Here is a 20,443-nt window from a genome sequence, read left to right on the forward strand (position 1 = left end):
CTGGCGCAAGAGCATCCAGGGATTTAAAAGCGGTTTTAAAAAGGAGAAGAAGAGAAACCACAAGAAAAAGCCTGAATCTATATTTGTGACCTCCTTATTACCTTTTTAAAAAATATATAGTAATTGTGGTGCAGGGAGCAGAACTCAATTGCAGAACCAACTTTCACAGAAAGCTTTCCATGAGATGGGCACAAAGAAATCTCTCTCTCTCTCTCTCTCTCTCTCTCACACACACACACACACACACACACACACACACACACACACACACAGGTAGGATAAAGTTAATTTGTGTAGCCTCCTGAAAGGATTCATCTTTTTGATCTCTTCTAACACGTTCAGTTTAGGTTTAAAGATGAAGCTTTAGTAGTACCTGTGGCTATGAAATGACCTAACTGGGAGGTATTTCCTGACTAACCCAAAAACAGCTAAATGAGCTTAGCTAAATATGATTGGCGGGGGTGGGGTGGGACCACAATGAAGTGTTTTTTAATGTGTCTGTGATGGTGTAGTGATGGATAGTATCTGTTGATGAGTGCTAACCAGATGCAGGAGCAAAATCTCATCCTTCATGCAGGCAAGTGAAAGGCTAAAAAAAACCTCACTTTTTTCATTATACACCTTAAGAAAAAACAACAACTCACCTTGCAGCCCTCACAGGTAATGACGCCATAATGGATTCCTGATGATTTGTCTCCACAGATCTTGCATGGAATAATTTCAATTTGAGCTGCAACAGAGGCACACAACCAGTTAATTATATTTTCTTTTAAACACCTTATAAAAAGCATTCCCTGATCAGCATTTGTACAGTGAAAACTAATAACCTGCTCAACGTTCTACCACATTAACTATTCATTGCTGAACTGTGAGGGTCCCTCTAGGGCCTTGTACTAATTTATGGTTGCTTGTTATATAATAGCTTTCAGGTTATTAAAATGGGTCATTTGAGAAGGTGGTGCTTTAAAACCCACAATGTTGTCAGATTGAACGTTTCAAGGCCAAGATGTGCTGGAGCCAAGATCTCCCACTTTGGCCAAAGAGAGACAAATGTACAATAAAGAGGCCCATACCACAGCGATGCAGAAGGCAGAAACCACAAGGTGCAGAAAATAGATAATTACAAGCCAATTCCTGACACCTTTAGAACATGCAAGCTCTTCCTTAGGATATGAAAACTACCTTTTCCACATCACATCAACATAGATGGACTATTTCAGAGAGAAAACTAATGTTCTGCTCTACTGCTGCCACCAAGCTCAGCTGAGGACAATAATCAAGGCACCAAAAAGCATCATGCTGTTCCACCATTTTGGCAGTTTTAACATCTATCCTTGGAAAGAATCAAAAGAAGATAGCAACAAACATGGACGGTTCGCACAACCATTTGGTATAAACTCATCTAATCACTCAGTCACCCATACAGCAGAAAATATAAGCTCAGACAAGAGAATACAATCAAGTATAGCTGGTGAATTTAGACACAGCGCGGGAGAAATTAAGAGTACCATGTCTCCTCTACCGTAATTTTAGAAAAGAAACTTTCAACTAGCACAATTTAAGCTAAAATGCTCAAAAGTGTATTCTGCTCCTTGACATCATCAACTTCAATTAAATATACACTTTCTTTAAACATATTAGCACAGTAGACGTATAGTGTGCTTGAAATGATCGTATTCCATTCTATTACAGATACAGAACTGTGATTCAACACCAGTATCTGTTCTAAGCGTTTGCTTCTGCAAATCATCTAATTAAAACAGAACCCCCATCTCCCTTGTTTTTTATTTATTTTATTTATTGTTAGATTTATATACCGCCTTTCATTAAAAACAATTGCAAGGTGGTTTACAAAAGTTAAAACATAATAAAAATAAATAAAAAGTATTTAGCTAAAAATATAAAAACAATCTGATATTAAAATATATAATATACAAATACAAAACACTATACATGGATAAAAACACGCAGAAACAGCAATAAAACAATCATGTAAAGGCCTGGATAAAAAGACAAGATTTAACCAGCTTTCTAAAAACTGTGATGGAGTCTGAGGAGCGAATGGCCACTGGGAGAGCATTCCAAAGCCTGGGTGCAGCAACAGAGAAGGCCCTGTCCCGAGTGCACGACAACCTAGCCTTCCTCATTGTTGGCACCTGGAGCAGAGCCTCCTCAGATGATCCCATCAAGCGGGCAGAAACCCTTGGGAGCAGGCAGTCCCTCAGGTATCTCGGGCCCAAACTGTTAATGGCTTTAAAGGTCAAAAACAGCACCTTGAATTAGACCCGGAAACACAGTGGTAACCAGTGCAGCTCTTTCAAAATAGGTGTGATGTGATCACACCGGGCAGCTCCAGATAGAACCCTAGCTGCCACATTTTGTACAAGCTGCAGTTTCCGGATATTCTTCAAGGGCAGCCCCACATAGAGCGTGTGACAGTAACCCAGCCGTGATGTGACTAAGGCATGGGTAGCCATGGCCAGATCTGCCTTCTCGAGAAAGGGACGCAGCTGGCGCACTAGCCGAAGCTGTGCAAAGGCACCCCTGGCCACCGCCTCCACCTGAGCTTCAGAAAGCAGAGCTGGGTCCAGTAGTACCCCCAAGCTGCGTAATTGCTCCTTCAAGGGGAGTGCAACCCCATCCAGAACTGGTAAAATCTCCTCATCCCGATTGGCTCTCCTACTGACCAACATTACCTCCGTCTTGTCTGGATTCAGTCTCAGTTTATTATCCCACATCCAGCCCATCACGGCCTCCAATCCCCGATTCAGGACATCCACCCTAGGATCCGGTGACAAGGAGAGATGAAGCTGAGTGTCATCTGCATATTGCTGACAACTCAGTCCAAAGTCTCTGGATGACCTCTCCCAACGGCTTCATGTAGATGTTAAACAGCATGGGGGACAAAATCGAACCCTGCGGGACCCCACAGGCCAATGGCCACGGGACCAAGCAGTAGTCCCCCAGCACCACCTTCTGGACCCTCCCCCCAAGAAAGGAACGGAGCCACTGCAACGCAGTACCTCCAATTCCCATACTCAAGAGGCAGGCCAGAAGAATACCACAGTCGATGGTATCAAATGCCACCGAGAGGTCCAGCAGAACCAACAGGGACGCACTCCCCCTGTCTAGCTCCTTTCTGCAAGGCAAGAAAAAGGCAAGCATATATTTTTTTAACCTGATGAATGCAAAACTGTTTGCAGGATATGGTCCTTTTCCATCCCCCACCCCATGGAAGAGGGGAAAAACAGGGTATTTTTCCATATGTCACTTTTGTTTTTGACATGCAAATAAGCACTTGCTCAAATCTGGTTCCTCTGCAAGCAAGACACATTGAGAGAGTTGCAAACAAGGGGTGACACATAAAGTGCACAAATTCCCAGCTCTGTTTCAGTATGATGGAGGTGGTGCAAGTGTGCTCAGTCCACCCACCCAAGCTCCTCCAGAAATGAACACGGGTTGCAGAGCAGCGCTGCTTAGTCAACTGCACCTAAAGTTAATTAGTTTGCTTTTATCCAAACAGTAACATTTCCCAAGGTTACCCAAAATACCATTATTCATTCTCCGGTAGTGGCAATGGAATCTAGATTTAGTGGGGAGAGCTGGTCTTGTGGTAGCAACTTCAAGCATGAATTGTCCCCTTTGCTAAGCAGGTTCTGCTCTGGTTTGCATGTGAATGGGTGACTACATATGAGCTCTGCAAGATTAGAGGATGGGGCCATAGCTCAGCGGAAGAGCATCGGCCTGCTTGCCTGCAGAAAGTCCCAGGTTCACTCCCAGACAGCATCTCCAGGTAAGACTGGGAGAGACTCCTGCCTGAAACCTTGGAGAGCTGCTGCCAGTCAGTGTAGATAATGCTGAGCTAGACAGACCCATGGTCTTGTTCTAGATGAGGCAGCTTCCTATGTTTCCAGTTTGCAGTTCCAGTTTGCCATGGTAAAAGGTAAAGTTGATTTCTACTCCTCATAACCACAGAGCCCTGTGGTTGTCTTTGGTAGAATACAGGAGGGATTGACCATTACCTCCTCCTGCGCAGTATGAGATGATGCCTTCCAGCATCTTCCTATATCACTGCTTCCTGATATAGGTGTTTCCCATTCACACATTCAAGCATTATTTCCTAAACATACATTAACAACAACAACTACTACTACTCGATTTCTATACCGCCCTTCCAAAAATGGCTCAGGGCGGTTTACACAGAGAAATAACAAACAAATAAGATGGCTCCCTGTCCCCAAAGGGCTCACATTCTAAAAAGAAACATAAGATAGACACCAGCAAGAGTCACTGGAAGTACTGTGCCTGGGGTTGGAGAGGGCCAGTTACTTTCCCCCTGCTAAATAAAGAGAATCACCACGGTAAAAGGTGCCTCTTTGCCCAGTTAGCAGGGGGCAGAAGAATTAACAGAAGAACTCTCACACTTAAGTTTTTATTACTTATAATAAAACTTATAACTTATACAAAACTTAAAAACAGGTTAGATTAAAAAAAAAATGCACAGCATTATAGAGAGCTAAAAAAAACAACACCCAACAGCTTAAGGATCCTAATTAGGAAAAACACAAACGTCAACTATAGGCACCGTCCAAACGTCCAAATCCATGACTGCATGAACCTGGCTGATATCAACACGTTGGCGCTCATCCTGTTCATTTTGCAGGGGTGTGTGCAGGAAAGGGCTCCACGGGAGTGTAAAGAACTCTCTCAACCTTCCAGGCAAGAGCCACATCTGCTTGCAGCACAGCTTGCTGGGTGCCCAATTGTGATGGAGCTTGTGGGGGTCCGCAGTCCTTTGAGGACCCTCTTGGGGAGCCACAGCTTGCTCCAGGCAAGCACTGTCATCCACTCACCCTCCCAGCACCTCCTGGTCTTCTCACAGTGGTTGGCATTCCCACCAGTTTCAAAGTACAATATTGTTGGTGTCCCAAGCCACAGACTCCACAGATACATATGCCACAGCAGGGGCTCAAGCAAGTGCGGCAACCTGGATCCAGCCATCTCACCTCCATCCCTTCTCTACTTCATTAGAGCAGAGCAGGCATGCCAACAGCAGGCCCTTAAAGGTTGCAGCAGCTGAAATAAATGTCCCACTCATGCCACCATCTGAAACTCAACATTCAGTTTATCCAAAAATCCGTCTGAATGGCTTTTAAGAGCCTCCATCTTGGAGGTCTCTCTCAAAAAGTCAGACAATAGACAGAGGTCATCAGGAGATTTGGTGCTGGGTGATACCCAAATGTACTTCTCCTTTTCATCTTCAGGAAATGGCACTCATTCTTTAAATGCCTGCCTACAGACAGTAATGGGCTGGATGAGGGATAACAAATTGAAGCTGAATCCAAGCAAGACAGAGGTGCTCACTGTGGGGGCTCAGAATCTGAGGGGTGTTAGTTCTTCCTGTGCTGGATGGGGTTACACTCCCCCAGAAGGAGCAGGTGTGCAGCTGGGAAGTACTCCTGGACCCAGGCCTCACCCTGGAATCTCAGGTGGAGGCCATGGCCAGGAGTGCTTTCTGTTAGCTTCGGCTGATTCAACAGCTGCGCACATTCCTTGAAGAGGATGACCTCCAATCAGTGGTGCATCAGCTGGTTCTATGTGGGGCTGCCTTTGTATGTAGTTCAGAAAATTCAGTTAGTTCAAAATGCGGCAGCCAGATTGGTCTCTGGGGCAACCCAGAGAGACCATATTATGCCTGTCTTGAAACAGCTACACTGACTGCCAATCTGTTTCCAGGCAAAATGCAAAGTACTGGTTATTACCTTTAAAGCCCTGAATGGCTTAGGTCTGAGTTATCTTAGAGAGCACCTTCTTCTGCATGATCCCCACCACACATTACGGTCATCTGAGGAGGTCTGTCCATTTACCACCAGTTTGTCTGGAGATGACTCAGGCGGGCCTTCTCTGTAGCTGCTCCTGGGCTGTGGAATGCACTCCTTAGAAATCCGTAATTTGAGTTAATTACTGTCTTTCAGGAGAGTCCTTAAAACCTATCTGTTCGGCCTGGCCTTCCAGGGTTTTTAAACTACTGTAGACTGTTTTAAATTGTTTTAAATGGTTGCCCTGAGTTCCCAGGGTTTTTAGCTGTTTGCATGTTTAATTGGTTTTATTCTGTTTTTATAGTTTTGATTTTAACTGTTAAGTGGTTTTAATTGTTTTTATCCTGTTGTAAACTGCCCTGAGCCATTTTGGAAGGGCAGTATATTAATTGAATGAATGAATAAAATTCATCATGAACATCGATTAGGCCCAGAATTTGACATGAGATCTGGTCACATGAGGAAGCAGTGGTGATACAAACAGAGAAGAGAAAAACCAGAGAAAACCTGACAGTCACTTGTTTGTCTGGTGACCTGAGAAACAGACACTTCCTCCACACACAAAAGTGCTGTACTCATAAACTTCAAAGTAATGCTTGTTCAACTTGAGGAAAAAGGTCACTATTTATATACCTTCTCTATATAAAGCAGAAAATGTCACACTTCTCAAAACCAATCAATTGTGTTAGAAACACTGCCGCTGCTCCTTATTGATTCAGCATGCAGTCATACATAGTCAATAGTACTCATACATATTTAGTAGCATTAACAAGAATATTGCATGTAATGTGATATCTGAAGCAATTCAAGCAACATGAATTGAAAAAGGAACTGTTTGACGACATCTACTAATCCCAGTGCATTTTCAGGTCGATTACCTAAATAATTTGCTCTCCTGTGCACCCTAAAGTAATTCATGCTGATTAAGGATTCACCTAAGACATCCGAAGCTTACAACACCATTTTGGCTTTGATAAATTCCTGAACTAGCTGTGTGTGTGTGTGTGCGCCTTCTCCCTACAAAGGCACAAGCCATTTCTGGTGCAAGCACCCTCAAGACTGTATAGGTAATCTTGTAAGGCTGCAACATTTAGTTGATTAATTAGCAAGATTAAGCACATTTTGACTGACTAAAAAAAAAAAAGATGTGTCCGGTTAATTGGGCAGAAGTCAGATTTTTCCTTCCCTAATCACTACTACAGTGGCTCTCCAATGTTGACAGTGGCTCTCCAATGTGGACAACACCTAATGGTGCAGTGGGGAAGTAACTGGCCTAGGGAGCAAGAGGTTGCCAGTTTGAATCCTCGCTGGTATGTTTCTCAGACTATGGGAAACACCTATATCGGGCAGCAGTGATATAGGAAGATACTGGGAAGATACTGAAAGGCATCATCTCAGACTGTGCAGGAGATGGCAATGGTAAACCCCTTCTGTATTCCACCAAAGAAAAACAGCATGGCTCTTTGGTCACCAAGAGTTGACACCGACTTGACAGCACAACTTTACCTTTTACTTTACTACATCCTATACAAAGGGATATTCTCAATCTGCACTCAGACAATGGACAGCTTTTTGTTTCTCTCTCAGGAAATGGCAGTGTACATTAACCCTTTCTGCACAACATTTTAGACATGAGAGTAACTTCTGGGAGCACTCTAGGTAGGTAGGTAGGTAGGTAGGTAGGTAGGTAGGTAGGTAGGTAGGTAGAAGCCTACCGTGCCAGTCTCAGCCGCAATGTTTGGCTGTAGCTGAAGCAAAGAGTGAGCATGGCCATGACGCAAAGCCAAAGTGTGCTTTGCAAATCGGGGCCACCCTGAGATGGTGAAAGATTCACATCGCTCTTCCCTTCCCGCAGTCAAGTCGCTGGCCCACACGTTACACAGGCTTATGCCACCCCTTCCAAGTGGCCCATGCTGCTGACGGCATCTAAGGAAATTGAGTCTTGCACGTAGAGTTGGGTGCCCATACTTCAAGAATGCAACTTACTTTGGAAACAGAATGCAAGTTGCACTCCCAAAGTGCCAGTGTGCTTGAGCTCCTGAAGCTGCCAGTGCCTCAGACACCTGCAGCAGCCAGGACCCGTCAGAAGCACCAGCGTAAGCCTGCATTACTGTAAAAACCCATACCCGACTCTCAATCAAAATTTTCCAAAGTGGCTTACAATAATATTAAAGGAATTCAAAAATAACACTAAAATCAAAATTATATTTAAAAAGCAACATATAATTGCAGAAGTAACATAATGAGATAGTAGAAGTGGGACAGTTAAAACCAGCAGCAATTAAAACCACATACACACACACAAAACCCCAAGCCAAAAATGACAATAAGTTCAAAGCCTGGGCCAACAGAACACCTGGAACCTTCATCTACAGAATTCAAATAGACACCAGAGAAGCAACCCTGGGGAGTGTCTTCGCAAGCCCGGGTGCCACTGAGAGCCACCAGCTGCCACTCCCCTAACCTCCGAAGGCAGAGAGCCCCAGAGAAAGGCGCTGAAGCTCGTAGGGGAGCATCGCAGGGCACTTTAGAGAGTCACAAGCAAAGGCAAAAGCCGGCCTAGAATAGCTGTCACTAGAAGTTCTATCCAACAGAAAACCGAATTGAATAATGGACCATTTGCCACATTTGGACCTTTGCTATATTCTTAATGGATGTCTACCTCTGAGTGCTGACGTGATACTTTGATTTCTAAGATGTGCCTCTTCAATGCAATGGAACAAAGCTTTGATTTTTAAAAGTCACTTTTTAAAAGCCTTAATGACATGAAACCTTGCCATGAAACCTTGATTTGCCCCCTCTCTATGCACCAAGACTCTCTTTCAGTGAAAGGATCAGAGTGTGCCTCTTCCTCAGATGAGAAGTGTCTCCAGATGAGACCGCAACCTTGGGCTTTCATGATGCCAGAGGGCAGGAGAACATCGCCTCCCCTGCTCTCACCCTTGATGCTGAAAATGGCTGTGGATCATCAAGAAGCACAGCAATGCTAACCAAACTCCATCCTGCTCTCCAGAGCTGCAGTGAGGGATGAAATATAGAAGTCCCGGCTATATTTGTATCAAGAGCGCCTCCCACCTCCCACTTAGGATAGCCATTCTCACATTGTGTACTAGGAGCAGAGCTGAAGTATGCTTTTGTGATGTCTGCTGTACTCTGTGCTCACAGAGCATGTATTCTGGATGCCCAGAAGGCAGGGGCCCACCTTGGGCTTGCTGAGAAAGGGGGAAGGCGGGCTGCTAGGCCCAGTATTGACCTCGCTGACCCATGACTGCAAGCAGGATGCCTGCCTGTTGCTCTGGGAGCCAATTAAGAAAGCACACCTTTTTAGTTGTGGACGAAGTGTGTCCCCCCAGTCTTAATCCAGAAGAACAACAACCCCCACTGTACCCAAGGCCAGGTTTCAGAGATGCATTTGTCAGATTGCCACTGCTGAGCCCTGCCTGCCCCCCACAGCCTGACTAGAATCTCTGCTACAGTCTGGAGCCCAGAGAAGGGCAGGGGCCCTTCCTGGCACCATGCGGAGCCTTGGGGATGCGTGCGTGATGTGGAGTGAGGCAGGGACAAGCCCCTGGAACGGGGTGGTGGTGGTGTTGCTGCATGCTCTTCCTGCCACTGCCCTGGGTCTTGGAGGGGCTAACATGCTGGAGATCTCCGGTGAGGTCCCAGACCAGACAGTCCACCAAAATGCATGCAGCCCCAGGTATCAAGAGTTTGGAATGTGCTGCCCTGGATTGCCCCCTGCCCTTGGCTCCAAATACTCACTGGCAGGAACTCAACAGCTGCTGCTCAACAGCTGCTCAACAGCTGCTGCTCAACAGCTGCTCAACATTCTGCTCACAAGCTGTCACATGCTCTTTGGCCTCCTGGTTCTACAAGAACTCCAGTGCCTTTCACCTTTGTGAGGACCAAACTGGTGGGTCTAATCTCTCTAGAACTAATGCAAGCATCAGGCATCTTCTTTAGAGCATGAGCTGGGTATGCACTAGCAATATGTAGTAGGCTAGATATATACTAGTGATAGCAATCTCACAAAATTGTCAAAAACATCAAAGGAAAAAAGCGAGGGAAACTCCCACTGAATCGGAAATGAAAAGGAACATTTCTACTGCCCATGGCCATTAGATGTCACTGCAGTCAACAGAGTTGAGCTTTGGCTAAATGGTGGGGGCGGGGGGGGGCACCACTCTTAAACCACACAGTCTGGTATTTCTGCACTTGGTCCTCAATAGAAATCTAATGCCAGCAGTTTCTGCCAATCTTACATTTCAGAACACTCACTTAGCATTCCTTCTTTTTGGAAGAACTGCATCTGGAGCCTTGAAGTGGGCTAGCTGTTGCAGACCGTACCAAGCGTTGCTGTACGGACACCCCAGTCTTTTTAGGTTCTTGCATACAGGACTAGTGGAAGCCGTACTTCGTTCGGGTCTGCTCACTAGCAAAGTCAGAGCCCAGGACCAGAGAGGCTTGTTGCCCCAAGATCCTTTGCCAGTGTCTGGGATGCTGAAGCGCAATTCTTGGCCTGGGTGACGCAGCTGTTTGGAGCAGCAACATTTGACTGGGCCAAGGCATTTTGCTGCTCCAAGTAGAGAGTTGCACCTCAACCCCCTCCGACACCTTGCAGGAGATCCTGAGATATGCCTCTCCAGTCACAGGCGCTGACTTTGCTGCTCCAAGCAACTACCTGCGTTGCCAATTACCAGCACTGGGCTCTTAGCAGATGAAGAGCAGAAGGTGACAGCCCAGGTAGGATTGGGAGGGGATCCTGGAAGGAGGGCCAGGAGTGCAGGAGGGATCTCTGCCGAACGGATTTCAAGCCAGGGTCCAAACCAAGGAAAGCGGCCCAAGCCAGCCAAACCAAAAGAGTAACTTTCAACAGATATCATGAAAATATAATTGTTTCTGTAATTATGGGGTGATTTTGTACCCCATCCACAATCAGAAATCTGTGACAAAATTATCTGAAGGGGGAAATATTCCCCCCCCTCTTCTGCAGTTGCCCTGGGGCTGTGGAAGACACTTCCTGTCGAAGCAAGAGCTGCATCATCGATGGCCACCAGAATCTGCTTTGATTTTAAAGTGTACAAATTTTTTAATTAGTTGTGAACTGCCTTGAGACCTGGTTATAGGAAGGCATAAAAATGTATTCTATAAATAAAGCATTAAAATTACTGGTTGAAAGAGCATTTGTGATGTTTTGAACTCACATTCTGTTACAACAAAACGGAAAAAAAACCAAACTATTTTCAGACACATCAAACTTTGAAAGAATAAATTTGCTAACTCTTCAATTTAAAGCACTACCAAAGTAACAATTTTTCCAAAAAAGCCTTTCCTAACTTTTTCACAGAGTGCATTGCTCACACAGTAGCATTGATATCATGTGCTGTACACAAGCCAATGGTGGACAATCTGCACACCATTTGTAGGATTCCTAGTCATCTGATCTTGGACAAAAAGCTCAATGTCCACATATGCATACAGCATTTTCTGTTGTGGGTTTTTGTAGTTCAAGGAAATCATAACTGCTATGATGAACTTGTTGAGATGACACAACTAGCTTTCTCCTTTTTTTCCTGTTCATCAATCAAGTCTTTTCCAAGGTCAGCCCAGGAAAAAGGGGGTAAATGCACTCCTGTTTATCTGCCAAGGGCAGAAGCAAGGCAGGCGACATCCTAGAGTTTGGGGGTGTTTTTTGTTTGCAAGGTGGTAACAACCTTGCATCCTGGTAACAGAAAGATTAGTGAAAGGCTATTTTTCAGATCTCTTTGTAAAAGAACAATGTAGACGGCCATTAATTTATCCTCAAAGATAGCAGAACTGACATGAATGAACTTTAACCAGCTTTGGGTGATGTAGCGTAGAGGTCAAGGTTAGTTCAAATACCTCCAGGCAGGTCCTATAAGCAGAAATTGCATTAGGGTCACAACTTAACCCAACCTCTAAAATGGGCTTGGGGTAAGTTATTACCTGATATGGAATCGCCCATTTATGGATGCAGAAACTTAAACAGTTACGGTAAACTAGTTATAGCAACTAAACTGCTCCTTGGAGGCATGGTGTGCTGGGGAGCTAGGGACAATGTTCCCCAAGAATAACATTGGAGAACCCCAAACCTGTGAGTTCCTGCACACATTGTACACCTTGTGTATGAAGTTGCCCCACAGTACCCACTGGAGATTTAAGGGAGCAGCAGAACAGTCAGAAAGGAGACTGGGAGCATGGCAGGCAAGCAAGGAGAGACTTAAGCAGGTCCTAGGGAGCAGTGTTCACTCTCACAGGGATTCCCAGAAGTTGTTGACTACAACTCCCAGAACCCCCAGCTGCAGTGGCTTTTGCTGGGGATTCTGGGAGTTGTAGTCAATAATATCTGGGAATCCCTGTGAGAGGGAACACTGCTAAGGAGCTAGGCTGTTGTCCAACAGAGGCCTAGGCCTGACCAGGAAGCATTTTGCAGCCAGGCCAGGGAGAGGTGTGGAGCCTTCAAAGACAATCCTGGCCCTTCTTTCTGCAGCCTCTAGTGGCCCATCGTAAGGAGTGCCAGCGGATAGGCGAGAAGGCTGCTGGCCTGAGTCCTCAGCAGTTCTGGCACTTATGCAGTCAAATTAACCCCAGCTGCACCAAAGGCCCAGAAGATCGAGACAACAGTGGGTCTTGGAGCAGGGCAGGCAGCCAGAGGAGCATGCGGAGGAAGTGAGCAGGCAAACCACCCTCCAGCTTTGGTCCAAAGGGGTTGGCAGTGGGAAGACTACTAGGAAGTTCTGTTCTTGCTGCTCCAGGGTGCCTACAGCCACCTTTGCCGCATGCCACTGTCAGTTATGCCAAAGCAAGGCCTCTTTGCCCCACAGCATTTCAGGGCATCAGCACTCCAGGTCTTCAAGCCATGACTTCAAAAGCAAGCAATAATTCTCGCACATTTAAAGGAAGAAGTGCCTGAAGGCTTTGGAGAATGCCTGAAAACATGAACCCTCAATATGAATGCAGTTACAACAAAACCAGAAATAATTATTTTTAAAGCTGATCTCCTATAATGTTTTAATGCCTGGAGCCGGTAATGTCACAAAGGTTTGACGAAGTGGAAGTGCTCGTCATCATTTTTCAACCTCTGCTGCTTTCAGATGTAAGAAGCACCTCTCTCACCCCTCCACTTTTGCAATGCTACTTTTCATACAGCAGAGAAACTACTAAAAAGGAGTTCTGAACTAACTGCAGTTGATGCCTTTGCTGTCAAAACCACTGGAAGATCCAGCCTAGAAGAAACACAGAATCCTAGAGCTGAAGGGACCTTGGAGATCTCCTGGTCTACCCCTCTGCTCTAAGCAGGAAGCTAAGATGACAGCATTAGTTGTGGACAGGGATTCTCAACGCTGGTCCGCCAGATGTTATTGGACTTCAACTCCCATAATCCCCAACCTAAGGCTATTGGGGCTGGGATTATGGGAGTTGAAGTCCAGTAACATCTGGCGGCCCAACATTGAGAATCCTTGAGCTGGATCATCTCTCAATGGAAGTGAACAAGATTGCGTTGGTCAAATTCCATGACAGTCATCCTGAACTTAAAACAAGTGACATTGTTTTATATATTCCGAATATAAGACAATTATATTTTGCATTTGAAGTATTTCTCAAGTACATGTAGCTAGGCAGCCCCATTGAGACTGCAGTAGTCTTGGAGAGAGATCCAACTCAACTTGTATGAGTAGTAACTAAAAAACTAGTTGGCAAAGTGATGCTCATCCATAATTAAAGAGGAGTTGACTACACTGACAGAATATGCTTATGGTAGGGAAGGCCTCTCAATTACTGTTAGAAAACCCCCATACCTTTAGCGTCATCCAGACTGTCTCATCTTTTTTCTTGGTGAGCCCCCTATCAGAGACGGAGTTCTGACTTTCTCTTGCCCTATGGCAACATGCAATTGCTATTCTAGTCACACAAAAAGATTTTGTTTTTAAGGGCTGCAAGCTTTAATCAGGCAGCCTAATCATTGTTAGAACAAGCCAATTTTAATTGGTTGCTGTGTGAGATAAGGGCACCCTTGATAGGGGGATAACCTATGTGAGTTTAGCACATTATTGTAATGGAATGAAAAAGAAAGCAGACACAGTCTTATAACAATGAATGGTGGCTTTTGTTTATTGAACATAAGTGCTTAGATTTTAAAAAATAGCTATTTATTTAATAAACTGCTTACCCTTTCAGTGCCTCACAGGCAACTGACATAAAAGCCAGTCACATATAAAACAAAGTTTGACTTATTGTTCTATACTAGTAATTATGAACCTAGTTTTATTTATTGATCCTATATATAGTTATATTCTGATTAAATGTTTGTATTGAATTACTATTATTATTCAAGGTCTTATTTATGTTATTGTTCTATATCCTGAAAAATTGCAGTCCAGTTATGTTGTATTTTTGTTTGGTTATGATGTAAATTCCCAAGAGCATAATATTTGCCAAAGCAGTATATAAATAAAATTCTAGAGAAACAGCCTTGTTACTCTGTGGCAGCAAAAACAACAAAGAGCTTTGTGGCATCTTAAAGGCTTACCAACCTCAACAGAGAAGGGGAGGTTCCTGGCTGACCGGATTCAAGGGCCGAAGAATTCCCAGTAAGAATTTGCCACAAGAGTGATTTGGTTGATTTTGAGTTTCTGCACATATTTGCCACTTTGGAATTATAGGCCCATATGGGTCACTTTTCACTTGAGCAATCCTATATGCGTGTGCATTTTTCATTTGAGTTTTTGTATTTACCTCCACATTTTCACAAGTTTGATCCAAGTATTGAAATGTGGTATCTGGAAAATCCATCATAACATAAGAACAGCCCTGCCGGATCAGGCCCAAGAAGGCCCATCGAGTCCAGCATGCTGTTTCACACAGTGGCCCGCCAGATGAAACATCATATGCATGTTTCACATGTACATATTGATTACTGTTTGTTTATCACAGTTAGTTGTAGCTTTAATATATATATTTATTTTTATAGATTTGCTTTTGATCATAGTCTTTCGTTGAGGTTCCTTGTGTGCTGTTTATCTTGCATCGTAAAGACAAAAAGGTGTTATTGTAACATAAGCTTTTGAGGACTAGAGACCCCTTGGTCAGATGTTGCCTGTGATGAAGGGGATTCTGGTCCACAAAAGCATCTCCTAGGGTTGTGCTGCTCTATCTCTGGAACATGGCCGGGGTGGGGGCGGAGTGCTGGCCGGGTCCTTTTCCTGTGTCTTTTTGTCACCGCGCAAATTATTTTCCTAGTCCTTTTTCATTTTGGTTAAGCTGGTTTCTACTCTGCTTCTCTTGTGTTCTGTTGTTCTGCTGATGTGGAATATTGAGCTTTATTCTTAATAAAACTTTCCAGGAGAAACAAGCAGGTACATGGCTGCACTTTTCTACAAATGTCACTGTTCCAGCAGCTGAGTTTGAGACATTAGGAAAACATGTGTTGCATCCCCTTCCAAGTAAGCTAAAGTTAACTTTAACATATTTAACACGAACTAAATCTGTCTAATGCCTGTTTCCAAAATGACAGTGGCCTTGTAATCTGCTTTAGATAAAGAAGCGCCAAGATTAGCAATTACATAAGCCCATCACCCAGTGCAGAAACAATAATCAGATCAACTTTTTTAAAAAAATTGTGCGCAAAGGCTATTACAATCAGCTGACTCTTCAAAATCCAATTTAATGTTGCTAAAGCCCCCTTTTCATAGAACCCATTTGAGATTGGACAAACTAGGGTTTTGCAAACAAGAGTGTTTTGTTTCCTTAACCATTTTGCCGCTGGCCAAATTTTACTTTCATATAAAGTGGAGGGGGCGAAAAAACCTTAAAACAATAAGTAGAATATATTTATTACTGAAGAAACCATGCATACAAAATCCTCCCATGCAGAATCAGTAGCAAAAAACAAACCACCCCTCAACAAGTAACTTTTCAACTGAAAATAAATATTCATTGAGAAGCAGCTTAGGAAGAAAGCAAAATTAGTTTTATAATCCCATAAAGGAAGAAAGAAGCCATTATAACAGGAATTGTGGAAAAAAACTGTTCCACCTAAACTTATTTTTGATTCTGCAACATACATCAGGCTTTCACTAGGTCAGCATCTGCAGCTTGCTAAACAATTAGGAGATTTGTGGCCAGGGACTCTGAGGTTGGGCCCGTGGGCTACCAACACTCCAGCCTGAGGGGCCAGAAGGCTGCTCACAATTACAGCAACCAACAGTGAGCACCACATGCCCTTCTTGGGACTAGAGGGCGGACTCCCTTTCCAGGGATGCTGTCCAGTTCCTGGGGCAAAACCCTGCAAGGGCCCCCATGGTGTGTCTTGCCCCTTTGTGGCATTCTGCACCCCTGCCGCATTGCAACCCGACTACCTCCTTAGCCCCAGCTTATCCGATTGGGGAGAGGGACATAGCGGTGGTCCACCAGCTCCTCCTCACTGGGGAGCTTCCCCTTCTGAGGAGCTGCCACACCCCTTTCTATTTAGGCGGGAGTGGGGAAAGGGGAGAAGCTCTTGCCATGTGAATATGCCAGTTCACATAAACATTGTAAATTGTTGTAATGTTTTAACTTTTTCTGTTGTCATTTATTTTGTTTTAACTAATGTTTTAACCTTTTCTGTTATATATTTTGCTTTGTTGTAAATGCCCAGAGACATAAGTTTTGGGCGGTATAAAAATATGTCAGATAGATAGATAGATAGATAGATAGATAGATAGAGTCTCAGCAGCAGCTTGTCCTCCCCCCCCCCGCATGAGCCTTCCTCCCAGAGTTCTCTACGTCGTCATATTAACATTAAATGTTTTCTTTCTCTCCCCTTTCCAGTTTTGTTGGCAACACACTCCTGCTCCCAAACGCAGCGCTAAAGAACAGAGTAGTATTTAATTGTCTGTGGTTTTTATTATTTCATCTGCTTCATAATTTTGCAATTGTTGTAAACTTTCCTGAGCAGTATTACACTGGAAGGACAAGATATAAGGAATTTGAATAAATAACATCAATGTTTATTTACGTCAGTTGCTCATTTCCTCCCTTGCATAGAACTGTGCATGTGAGAATGCAAACCCATGCAGGAGAGTTGTGCATTTAGCCCAGCAAGGAAGCATTCATACTTCCCAAATGCATGCATGCATGCATGCACTTGCTCCTCAATATCAAGGGAGAAATGAAGTTTTTAGAGACTTTGCCAAAGCCAAGAGAGAGTGTTATGGGAGGAAGCAGGGGTTGGTACAGTCATGACACGCTTCTGGACAAAATGTGAAAGACCTGGATTGGTCCCAAGAAGTCCAACACTATATATCCTGTTACAGTACCCAAGCTGGACAGCGGAAACCTTTCAGGATCTCCATTTGTGCCTGTGCCATAAAGAATCAGAAACCAGAGTCTGGGCATCTTCCAAAGACAATGCATGATTTCTTGTTCTTTTTTAAATATGCTTTTGGCAGCCCGAGTTGAACCTTCATATTCCTTTGAAGGCAGATGGAACTGGGATGGTAAGCCTTTTTTGGATCTGTATTGAAGTTGACCATATTCAAATCCCATAATCTGCCCTAAGCGTATAAAATAGGGGAGGGCATGAAAGAACCCTCTGTATTATTCACTGATTTAGACCTCCACTCTGTTCCTGGGGGCTATGGAAACTGCCCCTCTTACTTCCCAGCTGTGGCTCTGCTCTGTTGTCACCTTGGGGTCACAATGCCAACAACAGCATATCAGTACGTGCCTATTTCTAGAGGTGATTTATAAAGTAACTGAAAAGCAACATTTCTCTAGAAAGAGAACAGAAATATCCTTGGCCCCTCACTGTGCTCAGCCCACATAACTTGTGGCTTGAGAAGATTAGCGCAGTTCATGCCAAAGTTTCAAGGGAAGAACACAAGTTCAACCCAAGGATTTGTAACAAGCCATTTTTTGAAGCAACAGGGATACCTGGGACAGTGAAACGCAGCCCAAGCCATTTCGTGCCACTAACTAGGAATATCAATGTCTCCCAACAGGCAAGCATTTTCTGCACTATTGTCATAAGCACTCTCCTTGCTTTCTGCTACACGGTTGCTGTTTGGAAAATATTAATGTATATTTCTCTTTAATTGAATTGATTCCTAGGTTGGACCAACGCTGGCTTATAAAAATTGATACTTGCTTTCTTCTTGCAACGGAGTCTGAGGAACTATTTCCCCAAAATCAATCTTGCCTCTCAACTGAGATAGGGTTTAATTAGTTCCATTTCCATCCCGCCCTTTCCAAAGAGATCAGGGTAGATAATGCTTAAAAACAAAACAAAAATAAGATTAAAATGTCCACTTAAGTTTAACCCACCAGTCTTAAACCTGGGTGTGACCAGCCAGCCCCAAAAGGAAGATTCTTCCAGAAAGAATTCAGGCTCACATTTTACTGACCTTTAGAGAAAGGAGTTTCACAAATAGAGGGCAATCAGCAAGAACTCTTAACTCCACGACCTCTTTGTCTGAACTTGGCACACAAGAGGCATGTTCAAGAAAGCATCCTCAGTCCATCTTAATGGCCCTGAGAGCAGAAGGCAGTTTCCAAAGTAGGGTTTTATTACCTTGAAAATATCCTTACGAAATGGTCACAACTCCAGACACAAGCCCTCACCTACCAGCCTTGGCACATTTCCACCAGAAAAAGCTGCTCTGGAAACCTGGAATGCGCTGTGGATGACTACCTGTTTCAAAACAGGCTGGCATCGCCCTCACCTTCAGGGCTTTACTAGGTCGGCTAGCATGACATCCGACAGCTCAGAAACTTGTTTGCATTTTAGCAAACAAATCAAATTTCTCTTGAAGTTGAGAGGAAGTGAACCACCCTATTCAAGCTGAAATATGAAAGATCTTAAACAAGATTAAAGAAATCACAATCTAATTTGAAAGCCTTCTCTGAACACCACTGAGAGTCTAAAGCATTTTATAAATGATATAATCGCAGGTTCTTATAGTGACAGTGACAGGTTCTTATAAGCACAAGGGCTTGAAAGGAAAAGTCAGTTTCCCTTACTGATGAGCATATTTCATCATCCATAAAGAGACCAACACAACGTCAAATCCCACCGGTTTCCATGCCTTTCTCCATATCCCAACACCTCAAGCTCAAAGCTCGGTCTGCTTCTTCCTCAATCCTCAGCCTTCCAACCCAGCACGCTAATTTAAGCCCGCCTCCGTAATTTTGGCTCCCCCTTCACTTTCTGGCAGTTACATTCTGGTGCAGAATAAAACCTGTCCCTTACTCTTGGCCCGCTCTCCTTTCCCACCACACTTTCCTTCTAAGATGGGTGTCTGGCACTCCCCCATAAGCCCCTTCCCCACACGTTTTAGTATTCTTGCATTACCTTTCAGTTGCAACTGTTTATATAGACCAGCAGTCAGATTCTAAAGAGCTCCAAGGATCCAGCTCCATCCCCTGCCCCAATGTACAACAGTATTACATTGGGAGGGGGGGGATTCAGCTGTCTTTCCCAAATGGAACAGCTGCATATTTACTGCCTAATGGTAGCCTGGGGAGGCCTGATACCACTAAAAGGTGGCTTTGCTCCCTACCTGTATCTATAGCTTGTACGTATGTGCACACATATGCGCCCCCCGTCAAGCATTTAGAAATCACTGTCACAAACATTCCATTGTGACCTTCTGCCACTTTCATAAAAATCTAAACAGATAATAGTTTTCACTCCCTGACTTTATCCTGGAACACAGAGATAGTCAACAAGGAACTATCTACTAATACAGTAGGACAGCAGAGCTGACAATCTGTTGCAATGCTTTGCTTAAGAGTCTCTCTTAGGTCAGTCCCACAAGCAGGAATGGGATTACAGGATGCTAAGGGCCAGTGCATGTTATCAGTGGCATTAACACCTTCAACGGCCTTCCAAAGAGCCCTAGAAACATTTGTTTTAGTGTGGCCTTTGGAAGATTTCAAGTGGGTTTTTAAACGGTTTTAACTTTTTAATTAGTCAGTCATTTTAATTGTTTTTCTATTTGTTTCATATTAATGTAAACTGCCTACAGGCATTTGGTTTGGGTGCCACAGAAAATCAATCAATCCTGCATGTGATCTCACCCCGCATCTGTGGGCACATCCAGAGCCATCCTGAGACATGTAAATGCTACAACTAGAGCAGGGGTGGCCAAATCTGGCCCTCTAGTTGCTGCTGAACTATAACTCCCATCACCCCCCCCCAGCCACAATTTTTAGTTCGGCAACAGCTGGAGGGCCAAATTTGTGCATCCCTGAACTAGAGACTACTGTTTTGACCTATGTCACACTTACTGGTGTTTGCATCTAGTTCTGGTTGACACAATCCACTCTTTACCAACCCTGGGTAGTCAAACCATTTGAACGACCCATAAGAGGAGAATGGCAGTGCAGACTAGTATTTCTGAGCAGGCACCTCAAAAAACCTATCTTGTTTCTAAATCTGTTAGTTTTCCATTTGTTTGTCTGTTTGTTTTTTACAACTATGCTTGGATTAGGTTGAAAGATGACCAACAATCATCATCCGCAGTTCTCAAAGCCAAGCTACATAGCAGATGGGTGTAACAGCCTCCCAGCTTTTAAAAAAAAGTAAAATAATGAAAAGCAAAACTGCAGGAGGCTGTGAATTT

At 44.0% G+C, this 20,443-nt stretch overlaps 1 protein-coding gene across 4 annotated transcripts in view; it reads right to left on the minus strand.

The window, feature by feature from the left end:
• The window catches only part of RORA (RAR related orphan receptor A), a 417,924-nt gene that overhangs the window by 36,604 nt on the left and 360,877 nt on the right, over positions 1 to 20,443 (minus strand). For all 4 annotated transcript variants that reach the window (XM_053273017.1, XM_053273014.1, XM_053273018.1 and 1 more), the window contains one exon: positions 645 to 730. In XM_053273017.1, coding sequence (XP_053128992.1) covers positions 645 to 730 — 86 coding nt within the window. The remainder of the gene's footprint in view (positions 1 to 644; positions 731 to 20,443) is intronic.

Source organism: Hemicordylus capensis, chromosome 10 (assembly GCF_027244095.1).
Source record: "Hemicordylus capensis ecotype Gifberg chromosome 10, rHemCap1.1.pri, whole genome shotgun sequence".
NCBI lineage: Eukaryota > Metazoa > Chordata > Lepidosauria > Squamata > Cordylidae > Hemicordylus > Hemicordylus capensis.